The 25,887-nt window shown below is 40.7% G+C and overlaps 1 protein-coding gene across 1 annotated transcript in view; it reads right to left on the bottom strand.

Moving 5' to 3' along the window:
- Positions 1-25,887, bottom strand: part of MFSD6 (major facilitator superfamily domain containing 6) — a 69,590-nt gene that overhangs the window by 25,066 nt on the left and 18,637 nt on the right. The window contains exon 2 of the mRNA XM_032479921.1: positions 22,607-24,206. Coding sequence (XP_032335812.1) covers positions 22,607-24,153 — 1,547 coding nt within the window. The 5' untranslated portion in view covers positions 24,154-24,206. The remainder of the gene's footprint in view (positions 1-22,606; positions 24,207-25,887) is intronic.

Raw genomic sequence — 25,887 nt, 5'->3', positions numbered from 1 at the left:
CTACAGTGACACAGCTCAGAAACGTCACTGCTTTCTTGTGTCACAACAGGAAGCCAGTAGGTACAAAAGCAGGCAAGAAACAAAGGCGATTTTAAAAACAGACGGTACAGACAAGTGAGCTTATCCACAAAGAACACAACTGGTAAAAGGAGCAAATGATTCAGCAGAAAACACTGCATCACAGAAAACCCAAATCACTTGTCAAACTCCTTGATTCTGCATTTGAGCAAAATGTAGTGGTAGCAGAAAAGTGCTCATGAGATTCTAATTTCTTACAAAACCACAATTCACAGTGTTGGCAGAATAAGTTGATTGGTGATTATCTTATAATAAAGCTGGTACTCTTTTCCCAGAAAGACAGAATTCAAGATACAGATACATGTGAGTCATCCTGCAATTTAATTATGATGCCCTACCTTTCTAATTTAAAACATCTATATAATATGGCTGAATGTCCCCTGAGAATGCTTCTAAGCTGCAAAAAACATGAATTTTGCTCAATAAATTAACTGAGATACCACTATGTACCATACACTATACTGGACTGAAGGGGAATAAAAATGAAGAGAAATCCTCTTTACCTTTGAGGAAATTACACTCTAGTAAGGAGACAGACACATGAGCAAATAAATACAATATTGTAAGGGGTCTGCACAAAGTGCTACGGCAGCACAAAGGAGAGGTTCTTAGCTACCCCTGGGGGTTCCAGGACACCTGGGTTAGAAGCAAATAGACAAAGAGACAGGGATAAGCATCACAGGGAGAGGGAACCACAGAAACAAGGTTAACCATAAAACCTCAAGGATTTACAGATAGAGAGGGTATTTGAAAAATATAAGAAGGATCAAAGTCTAAGGACCTACAAAGAGATGAGCGAACTTCTCAAGCCCAGATCCACCTGGAAATCATTCTCTATTCCAGAGATAATACAGGGTATGAGCAGCAAAGAAAGACCTAAGCAGGATTACCCTACAAGGCTCTCAGATGTGTGAGACAGAAGAGCAGCACCAGGCAAGGAGAACCCATTCTCAGCCAAATGAGTAATTGGCAGCAAGCATTTTGCAAAGCCTCTATCAGAGAAACCGAAAAGGTCCTCAAAAAAGAAAAAGCACTGGAGGAAAACAAAATACCCTGGATGAGGATGGCTTTTATTAACCAGAAGTGGAGAATTTGCAGATGCAGACTGAACATGCTCTCAATCTGTGTTACAAACCGTCGCACAAAGACGCACATTCCAAAGCACACAAGCGTTGGTCTGGGGCCTGGGCGAAGATGAAGGCAGACCAGCAACAAGCCAAGATTCAGAAAGTAGCATTTCGAAAGGTTACAGACCACTCAGACGATGTCCTCGGCTACACCTGGCTAGAATTTCATTAGGAACACGACTTCCTCGTGAGAAAGAAATGGTCATTAATATCAGATACTTGGAGCACAGCCTTTAGTCTGCCTCCTAGGAATCATCTTAGGTTTTCTATGGTAAACAGTATCATCCTTCTACGGTCTATAAGGACTTGTCAGTTAAAAAAAGAACCTCCTGCAGATATTGTTACAGATGTCTTTGTAGAGCTGGCAAACATCAGCTGCTAACGAAGGTCAAGATTCTGCTGCTTAATGTAAGCATTCAGTGTAAGCAGTGCCCTCCTCCCCAGGAATGAAGCTTATTTCCAGCATAAACACCAATTTACACTGACGACCTTACAGTAACATGATGTTCCCTTGTCAGCTTAAGAAGGTAGGAAAACAGATATCTAAACTCTCTAGAAGATAGAAGGTTTAGGCCTTGAGTTAAATTTTAGTCTAGAAAATTCCTGTTTTTCTCATAGCCAACCCTTTCCTCCCAACCAAACCCCATGATATAATGTTCCTGTGGGTGGCCCCCCCAGGAATTCTCTGCCCCCGTCTAGCAAAACAGAGTTTTACTGTCACTGTTTGGAATCTTGTGTCCTGCCTCTCCTTTCTTGACCTCTCCGTGGCATTCCCTGCCATCCTGTGTCCCACTCCCAGGGCTGGCTGGCTTGAAAGGATTCTAGCTGGCATTCCTTGGAATTCCCACCCAAAGCAAGGGGCCCAAGCTACCACCCTAGGATACTTTCCCCATGCCACAGAGGTAGCAGGAGCAGCCAGACAGAGAGTGGACACGTGGCCAAGAGTCAATGACCTGAGCAACACGTGGCAGGCGCTGCCACATCTCGTACTCAGGCCAAGTCCTTACGTAGAAGTGGCAGAGCTGACGACATACCTCTTCCTCTTCCCAAGACAGGACTTCAGGCGCTAGTACCTTTGACTGAGAGTCCTCTCCTTGAAAGGGCTCATCTCTTCTAAGAAACCTTCTCACATGTCTGCAGGTATAACTGATCCTATCTCCCTCTGTTCCTGTTATACTGCTTCCATTAGAGCACTTGTCACAGCCGACAAGCGCTACACACAGAGGACTGTGAGTTCCCATGAGGCAAAGACTGCGTCTTTTCCACCTTGTACTCAGAAGGAGTCTGCCTTGCTCAAGTGTTCAATGAGTTACAGTAACGTAATTTAATATAATCTTCTGTAAACTGATAAAACATGAGGCCAAGAAGCAGCACTGTTCTCATGAAAATAGTGTTTCTCAGTGGGCCACTTCCATTATTCATGGTCTGATTCTTTATCATCTGGGACCCACCCATTCACTGTGGGATGTTTAGGCTCCCTGGCCCGTAGGCATTAAGTGTCCGTCTCTAAAACAACTGAAAATGCCCCCCCAGCACACATTTCTAAATATCTCCTGTTGGGAACCAAAAGAAAAGTCTCTTAAAGCAACAACTTCCTGGTCACTGTGTCATAAAATGCCGTGTGTGTGTCTCAAAACTCAAGTTGTTAGTACGTAAACAAATCTGGAAGGAGACAGACACCAAACCACGATGGATGGTTACCTTGGAGATTTGTGATTACAGGACCATTCATTGTCTAAGGAATATATTTCTGAAGATTTTGAGTTTGTATAATGAGTTATATACATTTGATAATAACATAAAAACAAGGGGTTTAAAAGATAGAAAAAACTGTCAAATAAGGCATGAGAAAGCAACCAAAAAATTTGGTTACAGTAATTTAACAAAAAATTTTGCAGTCAGATTGCTTTGAAAGTATTTTTTAAGTTCATGTTCCACACCAAAGAAACCGAAACTGATGGAAATCATAGATTATGGGTGTGGTTTAACTCCCAAAGCAGAATTGTTTTCAAGAAAAAGGTTTAGCCCTACATCAAAAGATTAGCAAATGTTTTTATATTTTCGGGTTTTCAAATGTTTACGCTGTGAATACGCTGTTTTATCATTAATCCACCTGCCACTAACTAGAGATGCTGTCACCTAAAGGGAGTGAAAAGTCACTGCAGAATAGTAAGTACTGCATTCCAATCTTCACGTCAGAGAGAGAGAGTCACACATGCATGTGTGTACTTACATGCGAAGTGACTGCCTCTGGTGCAAGACACTAGAACCTCTTACACTTCTAGGGAGGATGACTGGGGGACTGTCCCAAGCGTGGGAGAGAGACTTTACTGGACGAATTTCTTTTAGTACTCCTGAATTTCTTCCCATCTGTTTATCCACTTTCTCAAAGAATAGAGATCAGGCACTGTTTCAAGTAGCTATAAAGAGACACAGCAAATGATGTTTCATGTCTGATCTATGGTCCTCCAACCTGAAGGGATCATTATCTGGGTTTCTATTTTGGCACAAAAATAACACAACATCCTAGCTAGATTAATATGCGGTACTATTTCTATATTTTGAATCTGTTGTGAGATTGGGTGTAAGTCAAATAGTCATAGAAATAGTGAAGAAAGGCCCATGAAATACTCAACGCTGCCATGATTCTGTTCTTCCGGGGCAAAGAAAATGGTAGTCTCTAGAGGAAAACTTAAGAAAAGCACTTGTTTGCTTCAAGAGTCACCTGGATAATCAGAAAGGATTATATGGAATACAGTGGGAACCTGTGAATCAAAACTGCTAGCATAAACAAGATTCTATTATAAAACATCTTTTATTGTATCCTATCTGGCACAATGCTCTGCCTCGCTCTGTCTGCAGCCACATGAACTCCCAATGGATCCACTGGGCCACTGTCCCCACCTATCCCTACCTGATGTCCTACTCCTTCTTCAGATCTCACTCGGCTCCTTACACGTGATCACAGCATCACATGCCTTTTCCTCACAACCCTAATCTCACTTGTACCTGGACATCGACAACGTGACTGTATGCTCCACGCAGGGTGACTATTTCATATTATATTGGCTCAGATTAATCTCCAGTGCTCAACACACAGGAGGCACTCACTAAATATTCATGGACTAGAGGGAAAATAGAAATACTTTAAATAGAACATCACTCAGCAAATATTTATTGAACATATTCTGTGCTATGTGCCAAGGACATGGTAATGAACAAGATATAAAGGTAGACTATGCACATATTATACTTGTAATTATTTGTGTGTATGCACATATTATATTTGTAATTATATATGCATATCTGTAATTATATATATATGTATAATAAGACACTTGATCATGGTATAGGAATAAGTGATGGGTATGTGAAAGAATGAATTGACTTATAAAAAAGGCCTAGAACTAGGATCACAAAGAAAAATGGATGTCCATATTTGGCACCATTTTTGACTACTGTTAATAGGCTATGCTTAAAGATAAATTTTCAGTCATTTGTGTTAACAAGCAGCAGTTCAATGAATTGCTGACTATAGTTTTGTTTGGGGCATCCTGGAGGCCCACAGAATGGATCCTCAACACATATGCACAAGCAGATAACAAGGTCCCCGAGTACCCACAGGTCTATCTCACCGGAAGAGTAAGAGCATATAAACCACAAAGCTCAGAGTCAGTGGCACTCCCACACCAGGCACAGCACAGCCAAAGGGATCACATCACCAAAAGAGACCCTGGAAGCCATCAAGCTTCTATCACCAAGCAGGTGGAGCCAGCCACTGCCCCGAACAGAGTGTAAGAACCACACTGTATGTCAGAAGAGTAAATGGAGTAAAAAGAATATTCATTTAGCTCTGCATGCTTTCTGCGGCTACTAATACTTCCTTCTACTTTTTTCTAGTAGAAAAATAAAAGGTAAAAGTGAAGTCTCAGTTTCTGCTGGTCTAAGTAATTTTTTATTTTACTGCCTTCAAATCTTTCCTCTCCAAATGACTGATAAGCTAGGAGTATAATTATGGTAACCATCAGCCGGGTCACTGAGCTGGTTCCTGGCCATATTTACTCCTCTCCATTGTTCTTTTAGTTTATCAATCTACTTTTTATTAGCTGTGTATATCTCTAGGTAGAAAAATAAGGATGTTTAAAACAAAACAGAACCTTGATTAATGGAACCCAATCACTTGAAAGATACAATATGCTGTTTTGTTCTCACTGTTTCCATTTGGGTAAAAGTCATATGACCAACACACATACACATACACACACCCACACACACCATGATTTTGTTTAAAAGTTTTCCATGAGATGGCCTGAGGCATACATAAAATACAAATTCTATCATTTCCAGACAAGAATCATTGACAACTGTCACAACTATTACTTTGAAAAAGGCCACAAGAGTCTTAGTTGACCCTAAGCTAAATTTAAGAGAACTATACAAGTTTATCAAAATTCAGGCTAAAGGAATATCATGACCAAACCAAAAGGACATAATAATCCTACCGTTCTTGACTTTGGCCAGACCACAGCAGGAAGTGGGTACAGTTAGGAGATCACTGGGGGGGGAGGGGGGGACAAGGAGTCAGAATGAGGGGGAATTAAAAAGAGGAGAGTCTAGGATGAGATGTTCTGGAGAAAACCCCTGAGGGAACTGGAGAAGCAAAGTTGCAGGAGGGACATTCAAGTACATGAAGGGCTTTTCTGCTGAAGAGGGTCTGCGTTAGCCTGAAGCTAACCTGCGAGCAGTCAGCACAGCAGATACTGTGGTTTTAGCTGCTGACAGAAACCAGGGCAACGCAGCAGTCTCTCTCTTCAGCTGGACGTGACCCTGGGAAGGTGTGGACCGCCTGGGACCTCCTACCAACAGGACGCAGAGCTAGTGCATGGAGAAACCAGGCTCTGACCACATCGTCTGCGACCTGGTTAAAGCCACACCTCAGGCCATGCACTGGGCTCTTCAGCCAAACAACACACTCCCTGTTTTGCTAAAGTCACTTCAGTTGAGGTTTTCTGCCACCTCAGGGGAAAGAGTCCCAAGCGACACAAGATCCTAGCTACCTTGTGAGGTAGCAAGTTCCACATCCCTGGCAGGGGCCAAACACCTGCTAAGGATGAGGGGAAGGGAACCTAAGCTGGCATGGAGCTAGGCTTATCCAGTTCCTGTAACAAGCACCACCGACTGGGTGGCTTAAGCCACACTCTTTATTTTCTTATTCTGGAGGCTGTAAGTCTGAGATCAAGGTGTTGGCAGGATTAGTTCCTCCTGAGGCCCCTCTCTTTGGCTTGTAGATGGCCACCTTCTCCCTACGTCTTCACGTGGGCTTTCTTCTGTGCGTGTCTGTGTCCCAAACGCCTCTTCTCACAAGGACATCAGTCACATTGGATTAGGGTGTACCTAATGGCCTCTTTTTTTCTTTTTCTTTTTTTTTTTTTTTTTTAACTCAAGAACCACTTACTCCATGGACCAGAAATAGAGTGTGTGATACCACTGGCAGCTTCTCTGGCCTCTAAAGTCAGAGGGGGGCTGCCTTAGAGGAGGTTTGTTAGCATTTTATACAAACCAATCTGACAATACTTACTCAATTACATTATCTAGGGATTGCTATTTACTTTCCTAGTGTTTGGTGTAAAATGAAAGGCTTTGGCAAACAGTGCTAATCAGTACATTTTCACAATGGCCGCAGGGCGGGGCATTAGCTACAGTGTGGCTGAAGTGGTGGGATCCAGGTTCAGGCTCACAGGAAGGGGACTCTTCTCAGGAATGGTCGTAACAGCCTTGGTTATACTACAGGAGTCTTGAAAAGATCAAGTAAGTACATAAAGGAGAACTGCAAAACACTGTTCAAATGTGTAAAGTACTATTCAACACAACGCAAATATTTCACCAAGAGCAGCCATATCTGTGAGAAATCCTGTCTGAGTCAGCCCATGGAGAAATGTCTAAGGTTTAGGGCTCTAACTTCCATTCAAGTCAACCGGCTTTGGAGAAAGAAAGTTCTCTATACAGACCCCAGCAATGGCTATCATAAATCACATCCCCTATCACTGGCTAGACAGTCTGTTGTCTGAATGAGTTGGCATGAATGGCTTTGTGTATATTTCTGACTTATCAGCAAAAACCATTCAAAGTCTGAATGCTTGGTGGAGTGGGCAGGGAGGGGTGAGATCTGATGTGTGGTTTTCCACAAACTGAAACCAACTAAAGTAGAAAGTTAGATCATTAGAGTTAGAACTAAGCAAAGCCACATCAAGTCCAACCCTCTTATTTTACAGAGACAAGGAAATAGCAGTCTGGAGAGGTAGAATGGGGCCACAAAGTTGGTGGGCCAGTGGAAGGTCCAGGTCCCTGCCCTGTGGATCTTTTGGTAGGTGATAACAGTGTGCTATGTTCCTACTCCAAGGTTCCCCCAAGAGGTCAAACCTGGACGCAGGCTGGAAGAAACGCCTCTTGATTAGACCAGTGGAGACAGGGACTGGCTGTGTTAGTGTAGTTAATGCTTCTGGCAGCAGCTGTGCACTTGGATTAAGGAAGCTGGGTGTCTGTTTGAGTTGACTTTAGAAGACGGTTCACATTTTAAACTTTGATGACTCATTAGTAGGACTGGGGTAAGAAGAAAGCAGAAAAGCAAATGCCACTCAACAGCTGACCAATATCCTGGATCACAAAAGAAAAATTTACCAAGAAACAAAATTTTGTGTTATGAGACTGAAATGGGCCAAAGGACCATTTCTGTTGAGGTAGCCCCGGAAACAGGTTGCAATGCTGAGGCAGGACACAGGGTGAGCCAGGATTTCTGCCTCTACCTGTGGGCTGTACAAGGGCTGCATCAAGCAAGCAGACTTCAAAATCAAATAATCAGAAGTTGACTATAAGGAGCAGAAACAAGGGAGGGGCACACACCCTCCAGCTCCGCCTCCCACCCCACACACAGCTTCACAGGACCGCAAGAGGGAACAGAGTCAGGGCTGTCCAGGAGACTCCACCTAGGGAAGATCTAACCACAGGCACAGGACCTGTCCATCAAGACTGCAGGTCTCCAGACGAGCCTGGAAAGTCTCCGAGATGGGCTCGCCCCACCAACAGGGCTGAAAGGAGCCCTGGTCTTCTCGGTTCCTTGATCCCTGAGGTAGTGCAAAGAACCCACTGTGAAGAGTCGTACCAACTCTAGCAATCCTGGCTTTTAGGTCATCTCTCTCTTTCTCTTCTTAAACTTTCAGATTTAATTCCATGTGATCCCAACTCATAATGCTAAACAACTTCCCTGAAGTAATAATTAACTTGCAGATGTCTCAAGACATGAAAAAACAGTACAAATACAATTATCATAAACTCCTGCCCCAAACTTGTCAACTAATAAATTTTTAGGACTAGAAACTTTTCTCTACCCTTTTTTAAAACAGGGAACTTAACTGAATAGTAGATTTTGTTCATACCACTCTTGTCCCCTCTTTTTGTGACACTGAGGAAGAAAGAGCATCAACTTCAGTGGTCTTGAGACCTCTGCTCTCCATAGACTCCTCCCCATGCCCATCCCTCCACACTAACACTTCCATAATATTCTCCAATTCTTCAGTATTTTCCCCACTTAGTATCTAATTTATTCCTGCCAATAATCTTCTGAAAGAGGAAGGGCAAGAGGTATCATTATTTCTGTTTTACAGCTGAAGAAATCAAGGCCCTGAAAGGTTAACCAAGCTGCCAGGGTCATGTAGCTAAACAAACTGCAGAACAAAGACTCAACTCTAGTCTTCGGCCATCACATACCAGCCCTTTCCATAGTCAGCACAGCCTCCTCCACCACGAGCATAAGAATTGAAGGAAACTGATGGAAATTTAAACGGTGCCCTTTTTCACACATAAAAGCATGAAGGACCACTCTACCTTAAAAATCTGGTTTCACAAAGATCTGCTATAGTATTCTACCTGTATTTGAAACAAATTGTTAGATTTCTAACAAAAATCTCATTAACAGAACTAAGGGTAAACTAATTAATAGTATTAATTAAGAGTAATGAAAGAATAATAGTAATTAATAATAACTTGATTTAGAGTAATGAAATAGTAATGATACTGGTCTTCATCCACTTCATGTACATTGATGAATACCAACATTTCTGTTGGGAATTATAAGCCAGAGACCTCAGGCTGAGTCCCTACCCCATCACTCAGAAGGGTGGACCTTAGGCAAATCATAGCAAATCTGTTCCTTCCTTGGCTTTCATGGTAGGTCTGCTCAACCAACCAATACACATGCTACCAGGAATTCCTACACAAAGAGAAAAATAAGTTTGCTACTGCTGGACTCACTCCAACTGTCATCCCAATGTTAGGTCACAGGTCCCTCCTACTCTAGCATCCACTGACTCTTAGAATCTTTGGGAATCCCAGCCATCTATCCCCACCGGAGGCTCTCCTTGCTCTGTTGAGGCATGTCTTAGTCTGCTCAGACTGCCACAGACTGGGAAAAACAGAAATTTATTTTCCCACAGTTCTGGAGACTGGAAGTCTGAGATCAGGGTGCCAGCACTGTCAGTTTCTGGTGAGGACCCTCTTCCTAGCTTGCAGACAGCCACCTTCTCACTCTGTCTTCATACGGCTCAGAGAAAGAGCTAGAGAAGGCTCTGCAATGTCCCTTCTAATAAGGGCACTAATCCCATCATGAGGGCCCCACCCTCATGATCGCATCTAACCTTAATTATCTCCCAAAGGTTCCAACTCCAGATACTATTACCTTGAGGGATTAGGGCTTCAACTTAGGAATTTAATGCGAGGGCGGTGGGGGGAGGAACAATTCAGTCCGTAGCAACACACTTCTCTACCCTTAACACCTACACTTTCTAACACAATTAGGAACTGACCCTGAGGCTCCATGAACCCTGACTGCAGATTCTCAAGTGCTCCACCCCAGGCTCCCAGGGAGTCCCCATGGTCTTTCCACCAATGGAGGACATCAAGCTCTCATTAAACCACCGTAAAATGAATATAAAAAAAAAACTTCTGCAAGGTAGTTATAACAATAAAAGTATTTATGAAAACCGTACAAATTGTAAAGCCTGCAATAATATTATTTCCTTTATTTCTAGTGATAATTTAGGTATTAGAAATGCAAACAATGATTTTCTGATTTAGCCTAATTAGGAAACTGAGTATAAAATCATTCCCTACAAAAGATACAAGAATCTTCTTTGTGGAATAACGTATATTCCAGCTATTAGGTAATACAATAAGAAACAGTCCTACACTCAGGGATTTGTGTTAAAAAAATAATAATTGATTTGTTTGCTGGTCTAGTCTTGGTTTGTTTTCTTTCTCAGTTTACACTGCTTTACTTAACAGATAAGCACTGGGCACAGAAAATCACACCTAAGCCATTAGGATACTTTGGGCATCATATTCCCTCCAGTGCTGTGTTTCTTCGGTCCCACAGAAATTCAGGGGTCACCACTCCTATGCGTGAATGGAGGCTTACTCTAGGATGAACACCTTGAGTTATGAGTGAATAACATGAAGAGAATATTAAAGATATATCCATCAAGAATTCATGTTCTGACAACCTATGGACTCAGAGAAAATATTTGCAAATGATATGACTGACAAGGGCTTAATTTCCAGAATATACAAACAGCTCATACAACTCAGTAACAACAACAAAAAAAGAAACAAACAATCCAATCCAAAAATGGACAGAAAACCTAAACAGGCATTTCTCTAATGAAGACATAAAGAATGCCAACAGGCATATGGAAAAATGCTCAATATTGCTAATTATCAGAGCAATGCAAATCAAAACTACAATGAGGTATCACATCACACTGGTCAGAATGGCCATCATTAAAAAGTCCACAAATGATAAATGCTGGAGAGGGTGTGGAGAAAAGAAAACACTCCTACACTGTTGGTGGGAATGAAATTCGATGCAGTCACTATGGAAAACAGTATGGAGATTCCTTAAAAAAGCTAAAAAACAGACTTACTATATGATCCAGCAATCCCACTCCTGGGCATATATCCAGAGAAAACTCTTAACTCAAAAAGATACATGCACCTCAATGTTCACAGCAGCACAATTTACAATAGCCAGGACATGGAAGCAACCTGAATGTCCATCAGCAGATAAATGGATAAAGAAGTTGTGGTAATATATACACAATGGAATACTACTCAGCCATAATAAATATTAAATAACACCATTTGCAGCAACATGGATGGGCCTAGAGATTATCATATTAAGTGAAATAAGTTAGAAAGAGAAAAATAAATACCATATGATATCACTTATATGTGAAATCTAAAAAAAAAAAAATGACACAAATGAACTTATTTACAAAATAGAAATAGGCTCACATACATAGAAAACAAACTTATGGTTACCAAAGGGGAAAGGTAGGGGGAGGGAAAAATTAAGAGTTTGGGATTTGCAAACACAAACTACTATATATAAAATAAATAACATGGACCTACTGTATAGCACAGGGAACTTTATTCAATATCTTATAATAACCTAAAATGAAAACTAATATGAAACCATACATAAAAATGTGTAAGTGAATCACCATGCTGTACACCAGAAATTAACACAACATTGTAAACCAAGGAGGGAGGGAGGGAGGGAGGGAAGGAGGGAAGAAAGGAAGGAAGGCAGGCAGGGAGGCAGGCAGGCAGACTTCATTTTCTGACTTTAGGATATAATTTTCACCCTCATCTTAGAAGCACTGAACTTGTTGCTTCCCTACAGTCCTCTCCTATGGCACTGCTTCCAGAGTAACCCTGAATGTAATATGTTTCTTGTTTGAGGTAGATGATTTCCCAAAATAGGTTTACTAGCTGAAGGGAAAGGAGGAGAGTGGAGGAGGAAGATGGTTGCAGAAACCTCAAACCATGGGATGGAGCTAGCTGTTCTACCCATGTGCCAATGTTTCCCAAAGACATCTCTAGTCTCATCCATTCTTCCAAGATCTAGACTTACAAATGCAACTTCCCAATGGGCAACTCCATCATCTCACAGGATTTCCACAAGTCCCATATTCCAGAACTGATACCCCTTCCTTGGGTCCCCTCGCTTCTGGTATCCAGTTCATAAAATAACTCTTCTTTCTCACTCCACCTACACTAGGTCCTGCCCAAGAGAACTCTCAATTTTATTTGCTTTAATCTGTCCCAACTCCCAATGTCTCGGGTGCCTAAGTTAACATTTCTGTAGCACCTAACATTTTCTTTTTTGTTTTATGGTCATCTACCCTCGACCAGAAAGTGAACCCCATGAAAGAGGGACCTTTTCTGTCTTGTTCAGCACTGTATCCTTAGAATAGAACCTGGTCATTTAACAGAGGTTTCTTTAAAGAAATACTGAATGAATCCAATACTCAATTGTGAATTAACTCTTTCTATATGATACATAGTCATCATTGGCAACAGTCTTTGCCACTTACATTTGGTATGAGTTGATTTAATCACATTACTCTCTTCCTAACACTGCTTGAGGATTGCTAATCTGGAGGAATGACAGAGAGTTTCACTGGGGGCAAAAGGAATAATTTGAGAAAATGGGGCATTTTAGAGGAATGGAGATCTTACCTGGAAGATACAGGAGGGTGCTTGCAATAGGTGCAAAAGTTGTACCAGACACTGATCACTCGCAGCTGAAAAGTGTAAGACTAGGTAAGAGGTGAGACTGGGTTGCATGAAAGGACAAAATACTCGCAAATCTAAGCCTGTACTATGAATCTATAAGGTAGCTGAGAACACAGAGCTTTGGAGTCTGAATGGCTTGGGTCTGAATTCTACCTCTACTATTTACTAGCTGTGTCACAAGGTGTCACTCTACCTCTCTGAACTTCTCCTCTCTAAAACGGACATACCAACGCCTAACTCACAAGGCTCTTAGAAGGATGCAACGAGGTTTTGAAGGTAAAGCATTCAGCACAGTGCCTTGGTGAGCACTGTCATGTAATAAACGCTGAAACAGCAGGAGAGCAATCATTATTATTTTTACAATATTGCCCTGTAATTATATTTTCTGTTAAAGTTGGAGGTTTTTAAACTTCAATTTTTTATTTTTTTACTTATTCTCTAGAGTCTATAGCTATTCGGAAACTCTGAAGTTGCTAAAAACAAAAAGCCCTCCATCTGGGATTGGTGGAAGGAACTAAATCAACAAAGGTTGTGCATGAATCACCAGCTATGACTCAAGAAAAAAAGAACAACTCAAGTTCTCTGAAACTCAAAGAATGAAATAAAATAGGGACCTTTCTAAAGTAGGGCAGGATCAATAACAACAAATGCTCCATCCATGCAAGTGTTTTTAAGAAACATAAAAGCAGAAATCTATCCATGTCACCTCTTGCTCAAACTCACCGAAGGCTTCCCACCATGTCTCAGTGTGAGCCTGCAGGCCTTGCAGGGCCCTGCCCACCTCGCTGACCTCTGTCATCCTTCAGTCTCTCCTCGGGCCATGCGCACTGTGGTTTCCTCACCTTCACTTGGTGCCTTCTACTCAGATGTCACTCTGCTCAGATGTCTCTTCCTCGGAGAAAGCCTCTCAGCCTACTCAAGCTGACACTGCCCCCTCTCCTCAGTCACACTGGGAACACTTATCCTGCATTATTTTGGCCACATATCACTCATCATCATCAGAAATGAAATAATCTGTTTACTGTTTACTCCAACAGAAGGTTAGTCCCATGAGGACTGGCCTTTGTCTATCTTGTTACACACTCCGTGTACCCCCAGGACCTAGAAAGCGCCTGTCACCTAGTGTATGCTAAATACTTGTTGAAGGAGTGAACTAATAATAACAGAAATAATACCACCTACTATTTACAGCTGAGCACTTACTATGGCCTATGAATTATCGCATTAATCTTAACAGTGCTATGAAGTTCAATACAATTATTACCACGTTTTACAAATGGGGACCTGAAACTTAATAAAGCTACTCTGCTTACTTACCCAAGGTCAGACATAGAGTAAGTGTGGGATTTGAACCTAGGTCAGATGCACACACGTGTGCGCGCACACACACACGTGTGCGCTCTTTACAGGTGAACTGGCAAAAAGAAGAATACAGGAAATAGGATAGCTACCAGACTACCCAACACTCCTCCCAGGGCTTGGGAAGATGACTGGAGTCAAAGCTGGACCAGTTTGTTCCTTCTGTTTTTCATTCTCCTAAGTGTTCGTGAAATACCACGGCCAACCCTCCATGACTGAGGATCCCTCACTGTGCTCAGTAGTCGACCACAACACACAGTAAGTAGCACGGTCCAAGGCTATGGTCCCCAGACAAATGTAACCTAACGTTGACTCTTTCTGATAATGTCTGAGCTTCCATCCTCTCGTTAGATACCATGACGGTCTACCAAATATTTCCAAGGATAAGTAGAAATACAACTAGCCAGATTGCTTAGGTTTTTGACTTGCACAATAAAGGCAGTAAATTGACCCTGTATGACTCAAGATAATCAAACAGCTGGTACAGACACTCATACTTTGACTCATGGTCAGCAATAAACTTTATGATCTTTAAGATACCATTTTTTGGTACCTTGATTTCTTTTTATATATAAAGAAATATAATCACTACCCAAATCTGGGGTGTTGGATACATTTTGATATTAATTCCTAATGAGATACTACAGATTTGCACCTGATTTCATTTTAAAGAGAAAGAAATAAGACCTGAGGCCATGATAATTGTGTAGACTGTTAATCATTTAAATTCATGCTACTTAGGATAAAATTATATGGGCAAAATACATATTAGTGGCACAAAATCTCAATGTTTACTTGATATATTTGGATACAATACATCTCTCTAAAATATATACAGGTACAAACTACTATATATATATGTAATAGGTAAACAATAAGGTCTGACTATATAGCACAGGAAACTACACTCAATATCCTGTAATAGACCATACTGGAAAAAAATATGAAAAAGAATATATATATATAACTGAATCATTTTGAATCAGAAACTAACAACACTGTAAACCAATTCTAATTTAATTAAAAACATATACAGCTACACACACATATATCAGGTTATTTTACAGGAGGATAATTATATTGATCCACTACAACTAGAATCAAGCTTTAAGCTATTTTCCAATACAAAATATCAAAAAAGGTAGAAGATATATACATGTAGCACCAAGAATGGAAAATTGTGAATATTTTGCTATTATTTCTGAAAAGAAATAAAATGTTACAGATAAAGTGGCAGTTTTCCTTGTCCTCTTTGTTCCCCCCTACCCAGTCCCCTTTTTTTAATGTCCTGTCCAGAAAGCTAGGGCTAATATGAACTCAGAATGCATTTTTCCTCTCTAAATTAAAATTTTTCTATATAACTAGGTATATCCATAAAAATATGCATAACTTTTGAAATGCATTGTTAAGATTTGCATAATTGTACCAAACTGTGTATCATTCTGAAATTTTCTTTTTTCCTCCATTCAACATATTTTTGAGAGCTTTTCATGTTGACAGATCAATCTAGTCCATTCCTTTTAACTTCTGCATAATATTCCATCTTATGACTATACCATATTGAACATATCCACTTCCCAATTGATGGATATTTAGACTAATTCTCTTTCTCACTGTTAAAAAGCTTCTAGAAGCAAGTAAGCATCTTTGTATGTGTCTTTCTGCATGTGTGTAAAAGTTTCTCCAGGCAGGTATATACCTTAAATTGAAATTTTCAAGCCATAGGAAATGTCCAACCTGCGCATTACCATAGACTCCTGAACTGGTCTCCACAGTGGTTATTTAGGTCATGAATTTGCAGGAGCTGCCTTTACTCTCGTCTGGTGCACACCTCAATGACCACCACCACCTCGGCCCATGAGAAGCTACCACAAAAGCTACAGCTCATACAAAGTTAGTCCTGCTCTCTTTAGTTCAGTGAGCGCCTCAGTCAATGCAGCCACTGAAGGTGGAAGAGAAAACAAACCAAATATGATACCAATAAACAAAAGCCCCAGATTCACTTACACTACCTTATAACAATGGCCTTTTGTTTTGAACTATGAATAGCTCAATAATAAGTAATGCTGCTATTAACAAGTCAGACTAGTAGCTATGATACAATATGGCAATATATTTCTCAGCAAAGATGTTCTTTTCAGGGGGCTATAAAAACCCAGTTACTCCCTTTCAGCTCTTGATCATAAATTCTTCTACTTTTGAAACTCTACAGCTTACAGTTTAATAAGAATCTATACTTGAAATAGCTCTAAGAGACTTTTCCTATAAAAATGAATATCAATATCTTTGAAGGTAAACTGGGAAAGGAATAGAAAACATAGAAATCTATCTACATATAAACAATAATAGCTATGATTACAATAATTCTGTATGCCAGCTATTACAGAGATAGTAGCTTATGATCACCAAGACCTAAAAAATAGCATGAAGGAGAATATAAACAATCTACAATAAATTAGGAGGAGAAAATCTCAGTTTGACCAAAATGGTTTTGAGTGTGAATTATTTATTTTGAAAACCACAAACATCTTAACTTTGCAGCCTTAACGATCTGTACACTTCTACATTATACTAAGTCACAGTATTTTTATCAGTTCCAATGAGTCTTGTAGTTGTGAGCAACATAATAATCAAAAGATTGACAAAGTAATAATTTAAAAAATCAACTGAACTCCTAATATATGCCAGTCATTGTTCTAAGCAACTGCCTCATTTAGTCTTCATGAAAAATAAGTAAATAAAGAGGTCGGTACTAATGATATGCCTTTTTACAGATGACAAAACAGAGACACAAAACGTTATGTAACCTGTTCAAGGCCACATGATTCCAAGTGGCAGAGCCAAGCTCTGAACCCAGCAACGTGACTCCCAGCCTGTGCTTGTAACCAGTATGTAACACTGCCTTTCGTGAATAAGGACAGGAAGAAATCTTACCCTGGAGACAGCAGCTATTTCCCTTCTCTATTTGCTGACTTTCTATCTCTGTTTCTTCTAGTCCCTCTCTCTTTATGTTTCCCTCTGCCTTGCTTATGTCTCAGGTAAGGAGTGATAAACACTCCTAAAGGGTGCCTGGCATTGGAAGGGTGCTCAGAAAGTCATCTGCTCCCAAGGCAAGATGTGGAAACAGGTTACAGTAAAGATCATAAACACAATTCCCCATAGCACAAAATATTCTTAAGCATGAAGATACTTCCTTTAAGCAATAAAGCATACATCAACATTCCAGCAAGATCAGAAATTCAGAATAAAATATTGGTGACAACCATAATTGATGTTCCTCAGCCCATTTCTCTTCTTCCACCACAAGATTTCCTTGTTGATCTTATGTTCCTGGTTTTAACTGTACCTTCAGGCTTATGGCAGTCAGACGTTCCCATCTAGATGTTCCACGTTTAAGCTGAACAAACCCAGAGTTGGATGCAGACTGCCTTCCCACCCTCCCCCAATTCTGTATGTCCTTCCTGAATTTCCTCCTGGATGTAGTGGAACCACTGTACCCAAGCTGAGACACGGTGGTCTCTATATCACTGCCCACATCAAACCATTCTGCCAGCTTCACCGCCCAAATACACTCCTTCCCTCAATTTCTGCTGCTACTGCTGCGTCCAGGCCTGGATCACCTCTCACTTGGACTATTTTGAGAAACTTCTCAGTGGGCTCCCTGCTTCAGAGTTATCCACCATAATGCAAATATGTGAAAATCTGCAGCCCTCCCCTGCTCTGAGCCTTGCTGTAATTCCCTACTGCACTCAGGATAAAAGCTCATATTCCTCATCCCAGCACCCATCTGGCCTCCAATCTCCCTTGTCTTTTCCAGCCCCCGTCCTTTTAGTGCTCACCTCTGCATCCTATTAATCTGGGGTTCTCTAGGCCTAAATAAACTGCTGGTTCACAAAACTTGAAAAATATGCAGGATTTTGATTTTTAAACAACAGAGTAATACTCCTCTAGATCACATATAAGCTATAATTTCAAATTTACTATGAAAAATAAGTCTTAACATTTTTTTCTATTGCAGTAAAAGTCATTTTTTTAAAAATAAGTAATAATGCTCCATTAAGAAATGAGAAGGGGAAAAAGTTGTTTAAGGCCCACCATCTTTTTTTTTTTTTTAATCAAGAACTGAGTTATTCTATTTCCATTGTGGCAACTGGCACCAGAGGTCTAAGCAGTTAAGGACTGCATACACATCAGGATGTAATCAGGGATATAAGCACCAGCCTTAGATCAGGGGCCTGGTTAGGCAGGTGATGGAAGAGCTGAGAAGCCAGAGCACGGTAAGCAAGCCACAGACAGCCTCCACGAGGTCTAATCAGAAGGATGAAGCGGGAGGGTCATGAGCTCAAGGGCACCCACAGCAGGCAGAGCCGTAGGTAGGAAGCATCATCAGAGATGCTGCCTGACAGGGCACAGAGACTCCTGAGTCGAGGAGGCAGGGCTGAGAGTCTGGGAGCAGGATCGAGAACCACCGGAGAGAGAACTATATAGAGAGAGCTGCAGAGCTCTGCAGAGGGCTCCCCTCCAGACTCCAACTGAGTACTGACCAACACCTGAGGAAACTACCCAAGGCCAGGGCAAGAACCACCCGAAAGGATCAGAGGGAACAATCTCCAAAGCTCACACAAGATGCTGTGAGAGCTAGGGTTTTCCCCCCTCCCTCCCTCCCTCTCATCTTCCACCTGGGCCTCTCACCAGCCTGGCGGTTACCAACCTTGGCTGGAATGACTGGGCACACTCCCAGAGAGCCTGACGTGACTGTAATTGGTCTAAGTGCAGCCTGAGCCTTAGGAGTTTTAAAAGCCCCCCCTGTGAGTCTAGTGGGTGAACCACTGCAGGAGCTGAACCCAGGCAGAAGCCAGGAGACTGGGAAAAGCAGCCGGAGGAAATCAGAGTCCTGCCATGCAAGGTGAGGAGGGGACCAGCAAATATGGCACCAAGGGGTAGGTAGAAACAGGGGAGGGGATAAACACCATCTTCTCTAAATCCTTCAGTGGGCAGCTCAAATTCGGCTTCCCTGATCACCCCAGCTGCAGTTTCCTCACTCTTATAATGCTGTTGCTATTCCTCCAACGACAAAACATTTACCCTGTACTACCTCCCCTGGGTCCTCAGCAGGTAGCCCAAGCATCTTGCTACCTGTTCTGGGACTTCCTGCAGTGCCCACCAGGAAAACCTGTGTGTTCCTCCTCTTCCTGTCTGCATCATGTATTTTCCTTCTTTCCCTAATGGACTGGCAAGCTCATTTGGATACCTAGCTGCTCAATTACTACTAGTAATTAATAGCTAATGATGGTTACTATATTACCCCTTCCAGATAACATTTGCATGACAAAACTGACCTCGAGTGTAAGAATTTCAGGGCAAAGTCAGAGTTGGTTGGGTAGATTTTTGTGTGTCCCTTAATCTATAAATAAATTTGAATCGAATAACATAGGTGATGGCCTAATACTGAATAGTTCTGTTTTACAAATTTACAAATGATTAATTTCAATATATTTTGATCACAACCCTACTCATGGCTGTTGAAACATTCAGCAAGGTGAATACAGCCTTAAGATGCATTTATATCTCTAGCTAAAGAAATCTAGTTATCATCATTACATAAATTAGCCTAGAAATATACTTGCTGTAAATTCCAAAGTCTTGTGATTTTAAATCAAAAGAAATTTACTTTTTTAAAGTAGAAACAGTAAGCATTACCCTATTTGCCTGAGAAAGCTACTTTCCAGAGGGGACAAAATCCAAGGTCAAAATCAGAAATCATTTACTCTGTGTGTGTGTGTATGTGTTTAGACCGACAGATAGGATATTCCCTGCAAAACTGGACCCAAACTGTAGAAGAGTTAAAATAGTAAGTGGTTCAAAATTGGACATGCTGTTTTAAAAGCTGTTTTCTGGTATGACTGTTTCTTCCCTATGAGTCTATATAAAGAATTTGTGAAAATCCACTTTGGACTACATTAGGATAGTTACCACTTTTGTGGTCGTGCTGACTCCTAGAAACAAACTCCCACAAGACAGTCACAGAATACTGCAAAAACATGCATGCAGACCTAAGGGCCATAGACGGATCTCTCCTTATGATCCTACAAGGAAAACATAAAGACTCTGAATGCACAGAAAGATGACTTCTCTTCAAAAAATGTGACAATGAGTGTGTATATGTCCATGAATAACTGAAAAATTGTACTCAACACTGGAATTTGACACAACATTGTAAAATGATTATAAATCAATAAAAAATGTTAAAAAAAAAAAAGAAGTAGATCCTATACATTTACAATAAACTAGATTATATTAAAACAAAGGTAATAATTATTCAAAAAAAAAAAAGATGACTTCTCTTTATCAACTATTTAATGCATGATATTCTTCCAAAGAAAAGTTCAAACTGTCATCCCTGCACATTTAAACCCTCAAATCTCAACCACCACCTACCTGAGCTCCCAACATTCTCACCAAAAGAAACATACCCATTCTACCTGAACACATGGACATAATCTTACTTCAACTATCAGAATCTTTTAAAAATAGTTAAGACAATACGTTTTAATGGACAGAATAAAAACCCAAAAGAGGTAAATGACCACAAACTGATGGAATCCCAGTAGGCTCTTGGAAGCAACAATGTGATCACAAGAGCTTTCTTCTTCCATCACATCATTAAGGAAGGGGAAAAAAGATGTTCTTGTACATAAAACTAGAAAGTTAAGGTCAAGTGAGCCATTGGTTTTTAAGTAATGAGTAACCAGTAATACTTAGGAAACAAAACACAAGTAGAATTCACATAATTACCAAAATTAATAGTAAACCTGCCAGGATTTTATCATGAGAATATATACCTCAGACAAAAGGCAAATACATAAAAGAAACCACTTTTCTTGACATGTAAGAAGAATCTAACAATTTATCTGAAAATAAAACCTATATGCATTCTCTGCACTAAATCAACATTCAATTAACAGTACTGGGTGATTAAATCATGATATCTAGGAACTCCACTCACTGGACCTAACAGCATACCTTTCTGAGAATAAATGGCTATGGTTTTTAAACATACTATTTTTACATATCTGAGGTGAGATTCCGCTCATACAATTAGAGGATTGTCTAATTCATCATGGTCAATCCACACAGCACAGAGAATGTAAATGTGACCCAGACAAGATTAAAGGATATTCCAAGTCCTTAATATCATAAGACTCTTTTCAGATTGGTCCCACTGAATGTGCCTCAGGGACTCTGTGGCTCTGGGAACCGTCCACACACAGTGCCTGACTTTGTTTAATGACAACAAAGGGGTCAAAGATTTGAGAAAGAGAAAGAACAGGACACAGCCTCCCAAAGCAAAACCAAACCAAACAAGGAAAAATATTCACAATTGCATGGGGAAAAGAATGGTTGAAACTTCAGAAAATATTTCTTCAGTTAGTCAAAGGGAAATTAAGGGAAAAAAGATCAACGTTTCTCAAATCTTGTGAGTATCTATTTCTCCTTTATGATTTCTCATAGAAACAGCAGGTTTAAAAATTACCACATACACACAAACACACACGGTCACTTTCTTTTAGTCACGGCAACTTCAGATTTTAGGGACAGACCTGTCATACTTTCCTATGAGGTAAGATTGCTTGAGTGTAGCTGGATCTACGTTTCAGAGCCAACAGCAAAGCATTACTTACAAAGCAAAGACTTACAAGGAGCAAAGTACTCCTCAAACAACTTCAGACAAACATTAATGGTGAGAAACATTACACAAGAAACACCAGGTCTTTATAGGTTTTTCTGCCTATAAAGATTAGATGGGAAATTTTAGGTGGAAGATTTTTAAATGTCCCACATTTTCAAAGTAGATATAAATGCAGAGACTCATGTAATAATCAAAAAAAAAATTATATAAGATTCTCTTCCATGCAATCTCATGGATTAGGAATTATGGTGGGTCACATCACAGCCTTACTAAATACAACGGACATCTTCAAACACCATGTATTTAAGGTCTATCTGTGTCAGCAAGTGGCTGAGAATAACTGAAGGCTGAAAAAACATAATCCTCTTTATCCACTTGAGCCCTTCTTCATAAATGCCTGAGATAGGTGGGCCCTTCAAGGTCTGCAGACAACACAGTTGACTGAATTGGTGCTCCTGTACTAGAAAACATTTACTGTAAGGGTCTCTTAGCACACAGAGCGGAAACAGCATATTTGTTTGTGTGAGATAATCAAAGCAGGATAATCACTTCCTTCTATTTGTTTCTATTTTAAGAAGAAAGAGCAACAGAAAACCCCATTCCACCCCAACCCTACCCCCAACACAAATGATAATATTCTTACATGTGCTCAAAGGTGCCATCAACTATGAAAAGATACAGTTCAACTTTTGAGGGACAGCAACAGTAAGCGCCTTCTTACCTGATGTGGCCGATCAATTCAATAAGCTTGTGACTAAAAAAATAAGCCGTCAGCTCAGACACATGGCTCAGGACTGAACAGACCCCAAAGAGGGTTGTCGTTCCATTCAGGTCCTCCAAATGCCAGTAAAGAAAGGTGAACACGAAGCCGTATCCAAAACCCATAAACCAAGCCACAAACAGCACGGAGCCATACTGCACGCTGCAAAGCAGCCTGATTAAGTCCCAGAAGTTGAAGGCCTGCGAGTGGCTGGTGGTGGTTGGTGTCTCCTCCGAGGACTCTGTGGAGCTGTTCCTCTCCACCTGAGGGATCTCCACCTCTTTCCCTTTACTGTCACCATTTTTGAAGTGGTTGTAGCGGAACCGGAACTGAGTAGCGACGATCAAGGCCATGGTCATGAGAACCCCAAAGACGATGAAGACAATCTGGTAGTTCCGGTACTCAGGGGGCTTACACCCCTTCCCATCGATGAGCACGTCTGTGTGGGTGTAGTCAATGCCGATGCCCACGGACAGCATCGCCAGGCCCCAGCCCAGGGAACCCCACATGCGCTGCAACCCATAGCGGTCTCTGTGCTTTCCCAGATACTGGAGGGTCACCGTGTCCACAATCGTGACGGAGGAAGCACTGAAGAATTCTCCTATTATGACAACTACCAAGATCACTAAGAATATAGCTTCTACTTCTTGTTGATCATAAATAAGAGTGACTTGGTCAGAAAGTAAAGATTTGGCAGTAGTGACAATAGAGGTCGTTGTCTCCCTGGTTGCATTTCCTGGGGGCACAGAGGTTGCAGTGCCTGGGTTCGAGGTCAAGTCCATGCTATGGTCCGTAATTTCATCTGTCTGAGGCTGCAGAGTGGGCATGCTGGTCTTGTTCAGAGCTGTCGAGAAGATGACAGTTTCCGTGACATTGGGCCCTGCTTCGAACATCACTGGCCCTTCGTAAGGAAGCAGGTACCTTTTCTCACGAACTCTAGGTGATGTGGTAATGGAAGAATTTGTTGGCAGGACAGTGAACGGGGGACTTGAATTGGTGGGGCGAGCTGTTGGGGGAATCTTTGGTACACATCGCAAGGTAGCGGGTTTGACAAATCCAATGCCCAAGTTGAATAAAACCCAACACAAAAGAGAAAAGAGAAGGACGATCTTGCCTTTTTTAAAGCGATCTGCAACCACACCCCAAAAAGGGGCACTGCAGAATTCAATGAAGTACCGAATACCCACGAGCAGCCCGCTCTGGCTTGGTGACATTCCCAGCTGCTTATAATACACCGGCAGAAGTGGGTAAAGAGAGCCATATGCAGAGTAAAAGAAAAAATAAAAAACCTTGGAAATTAGAAGATCATTGTTTATTTTAACGCAGTGTTTCTCTATCCAGTCTATTTCCTCCTCAGGAAGAGCAGCTGTTTCAGTGGGGGAGGGCGTTTCATTTGAAGGTGCTTCTGGTTCCCTGGAAATACCATTAAAGGGGTCGGCAAGCACATATTTTCTCTTCTGTTCCTCTTCATCGTCAGTTAAGATGGCAACTTTATCATCCGTCGCCATGGCTTACCACCACCATCAGAAAGTTTAGGACCTTCAAAATGTTGGTGGTTGATCTGTAAAGTAAAATTTAAAAGATGGCTTAGTATGAAAATGGTTACATAGAGCTTCATTTTGCAGGAAACGGAGGGATTTCAAACTACAACTAAAAACAGTAATTGTGAGAGAGAACTAACACCATTTATCACTTGCAGCCATACAATACTGATACAGAAAAATAGCTTTCAAAAAGTCAAGTACTCTTTGTGGCCACTGGCTGACTTAATTACATCTTCTAATTGGCAGGTGTATTACTCAGGTACATTCTCAATCTTTTTATTGATTTCTAGGGAAAAGTGTACAAATGACAGGGATTATGTCCAAACCAAACAGAGGGAATTGAAAGTAAATAGTATTTATAGTTTCTTGGTTTTAGTTTGCTAACAAATCCACTGCACTATGAAGTCTAGAATTCTTAGAAAATAAAGGTAGCTAAAACCCATTCCGTTTCTAGGGGGAAACAGAAATAAGCTCTCAACCCCAACCACAAATGTGATGAGAAAGCGAGAGTCAACTGCATGTTCGCAACTGTATTTGGTCACTATAGCCATGACAAAGATACCCTGGCAAGGAAGTAGTTTTTATTCTGCTTATATCACATACATTTTCCAGAAGTGCTTTTATGGATTGCAGTTCAAGAAAACGTCAGGAAACAAAAATAGAAGATAGCATTTATTGAGCATGTACTGTGTGCCAGGCAATATTTAAAGATCGTTAAGTGTATTAATTCATATGCATCGCAATATCCCAATTATCCTCTCCATTTTACAGATGAGAAAAATGAGGCAAGGGGCGTTTAAATAACTCAGATGTGGGCAGAGCAAGAATTTGAACCCTAATATTACGGCTTTAGGATACATGCTCTAACGCACCATGCTAAACTGCCAAATACCACATTTTGGATAATAAAGTGCTATTAAACCTTTTTATGAGACAAGATGTTTCATATGAAAGATAAGCAGTATATCAAAGGCATAAATTCATAGGGACTGTGCCACATTCTACCAGAGTTTCCCTTTCTTCTATTAAAAAAATGATTAAAGAGTCAAAAGGTCTTGCTTGCATCAAGACTTGTCAAGTTGTAACAAATACATTTGGATGTAGGAGGTATACACATTACATACTTCGTAATTCCTTTCATCTTCTTTACTAGAAATAACTCCACTTGTCACCCCTTGGAAGTGCTCCCCCTTTTTCCCAAAATGAAGAATAAATTTCTCAATCGTCCTGGATCATGCTTGTAAACATTTTAAAATCTCTACATAGCTCCTAGGCAGACAATAGAGACATAACTTAATGAGGCCTGTGTAATAAGCTAACGAAAGCCAGGTGTCAGCGTAGCTATAAGCTTTGAAAATGTTCATGTATTTCTTTTTTTTAGGTTAAAACCCTGTTTTACTTGAGATAAAATTCATATAACATAAAATTAACCACATTAAACAATTCAGTGGAATTTAGTACACTCGCAGTGTTGTGCAACTAACTCATCACCTCTATCTAGTTTCCAAATCATTTTTCTTAATAAAAGGAAAACCTTTTTGCCCCTCAAAAAAACTTGAAGGAAAAGCAAAATCCAATCCTTTGCTGCCAAGATAAAAGATTTCCCTCAATATTCTATACTTATTTTTCTTCCGTCATTACTGCCTTCACCTATCCATATCAACAGCGCCAATTCTATTTTATCACATAAGAAGAACA

This window comes from Camelus ferus, chromosome 5, assembly GCF_009834535.1.
Source record: "Camelus ferus isolate YT-003-E chromosome 5, BCGSAC_Cfer_1.0, whole genome shotgun sequence".
Taxonomy (NCBI): domain Eukaryota; kingdom Metazoa; phylum Chordata; class Mammalia; order Artiodactyla; family Camelidae; genus Camelus; species Camelus ferus.
Note: the sequence above shows the minus strand (reverse complement) of the source record. Positions and strands in the feature narration are given on the sequence as shown.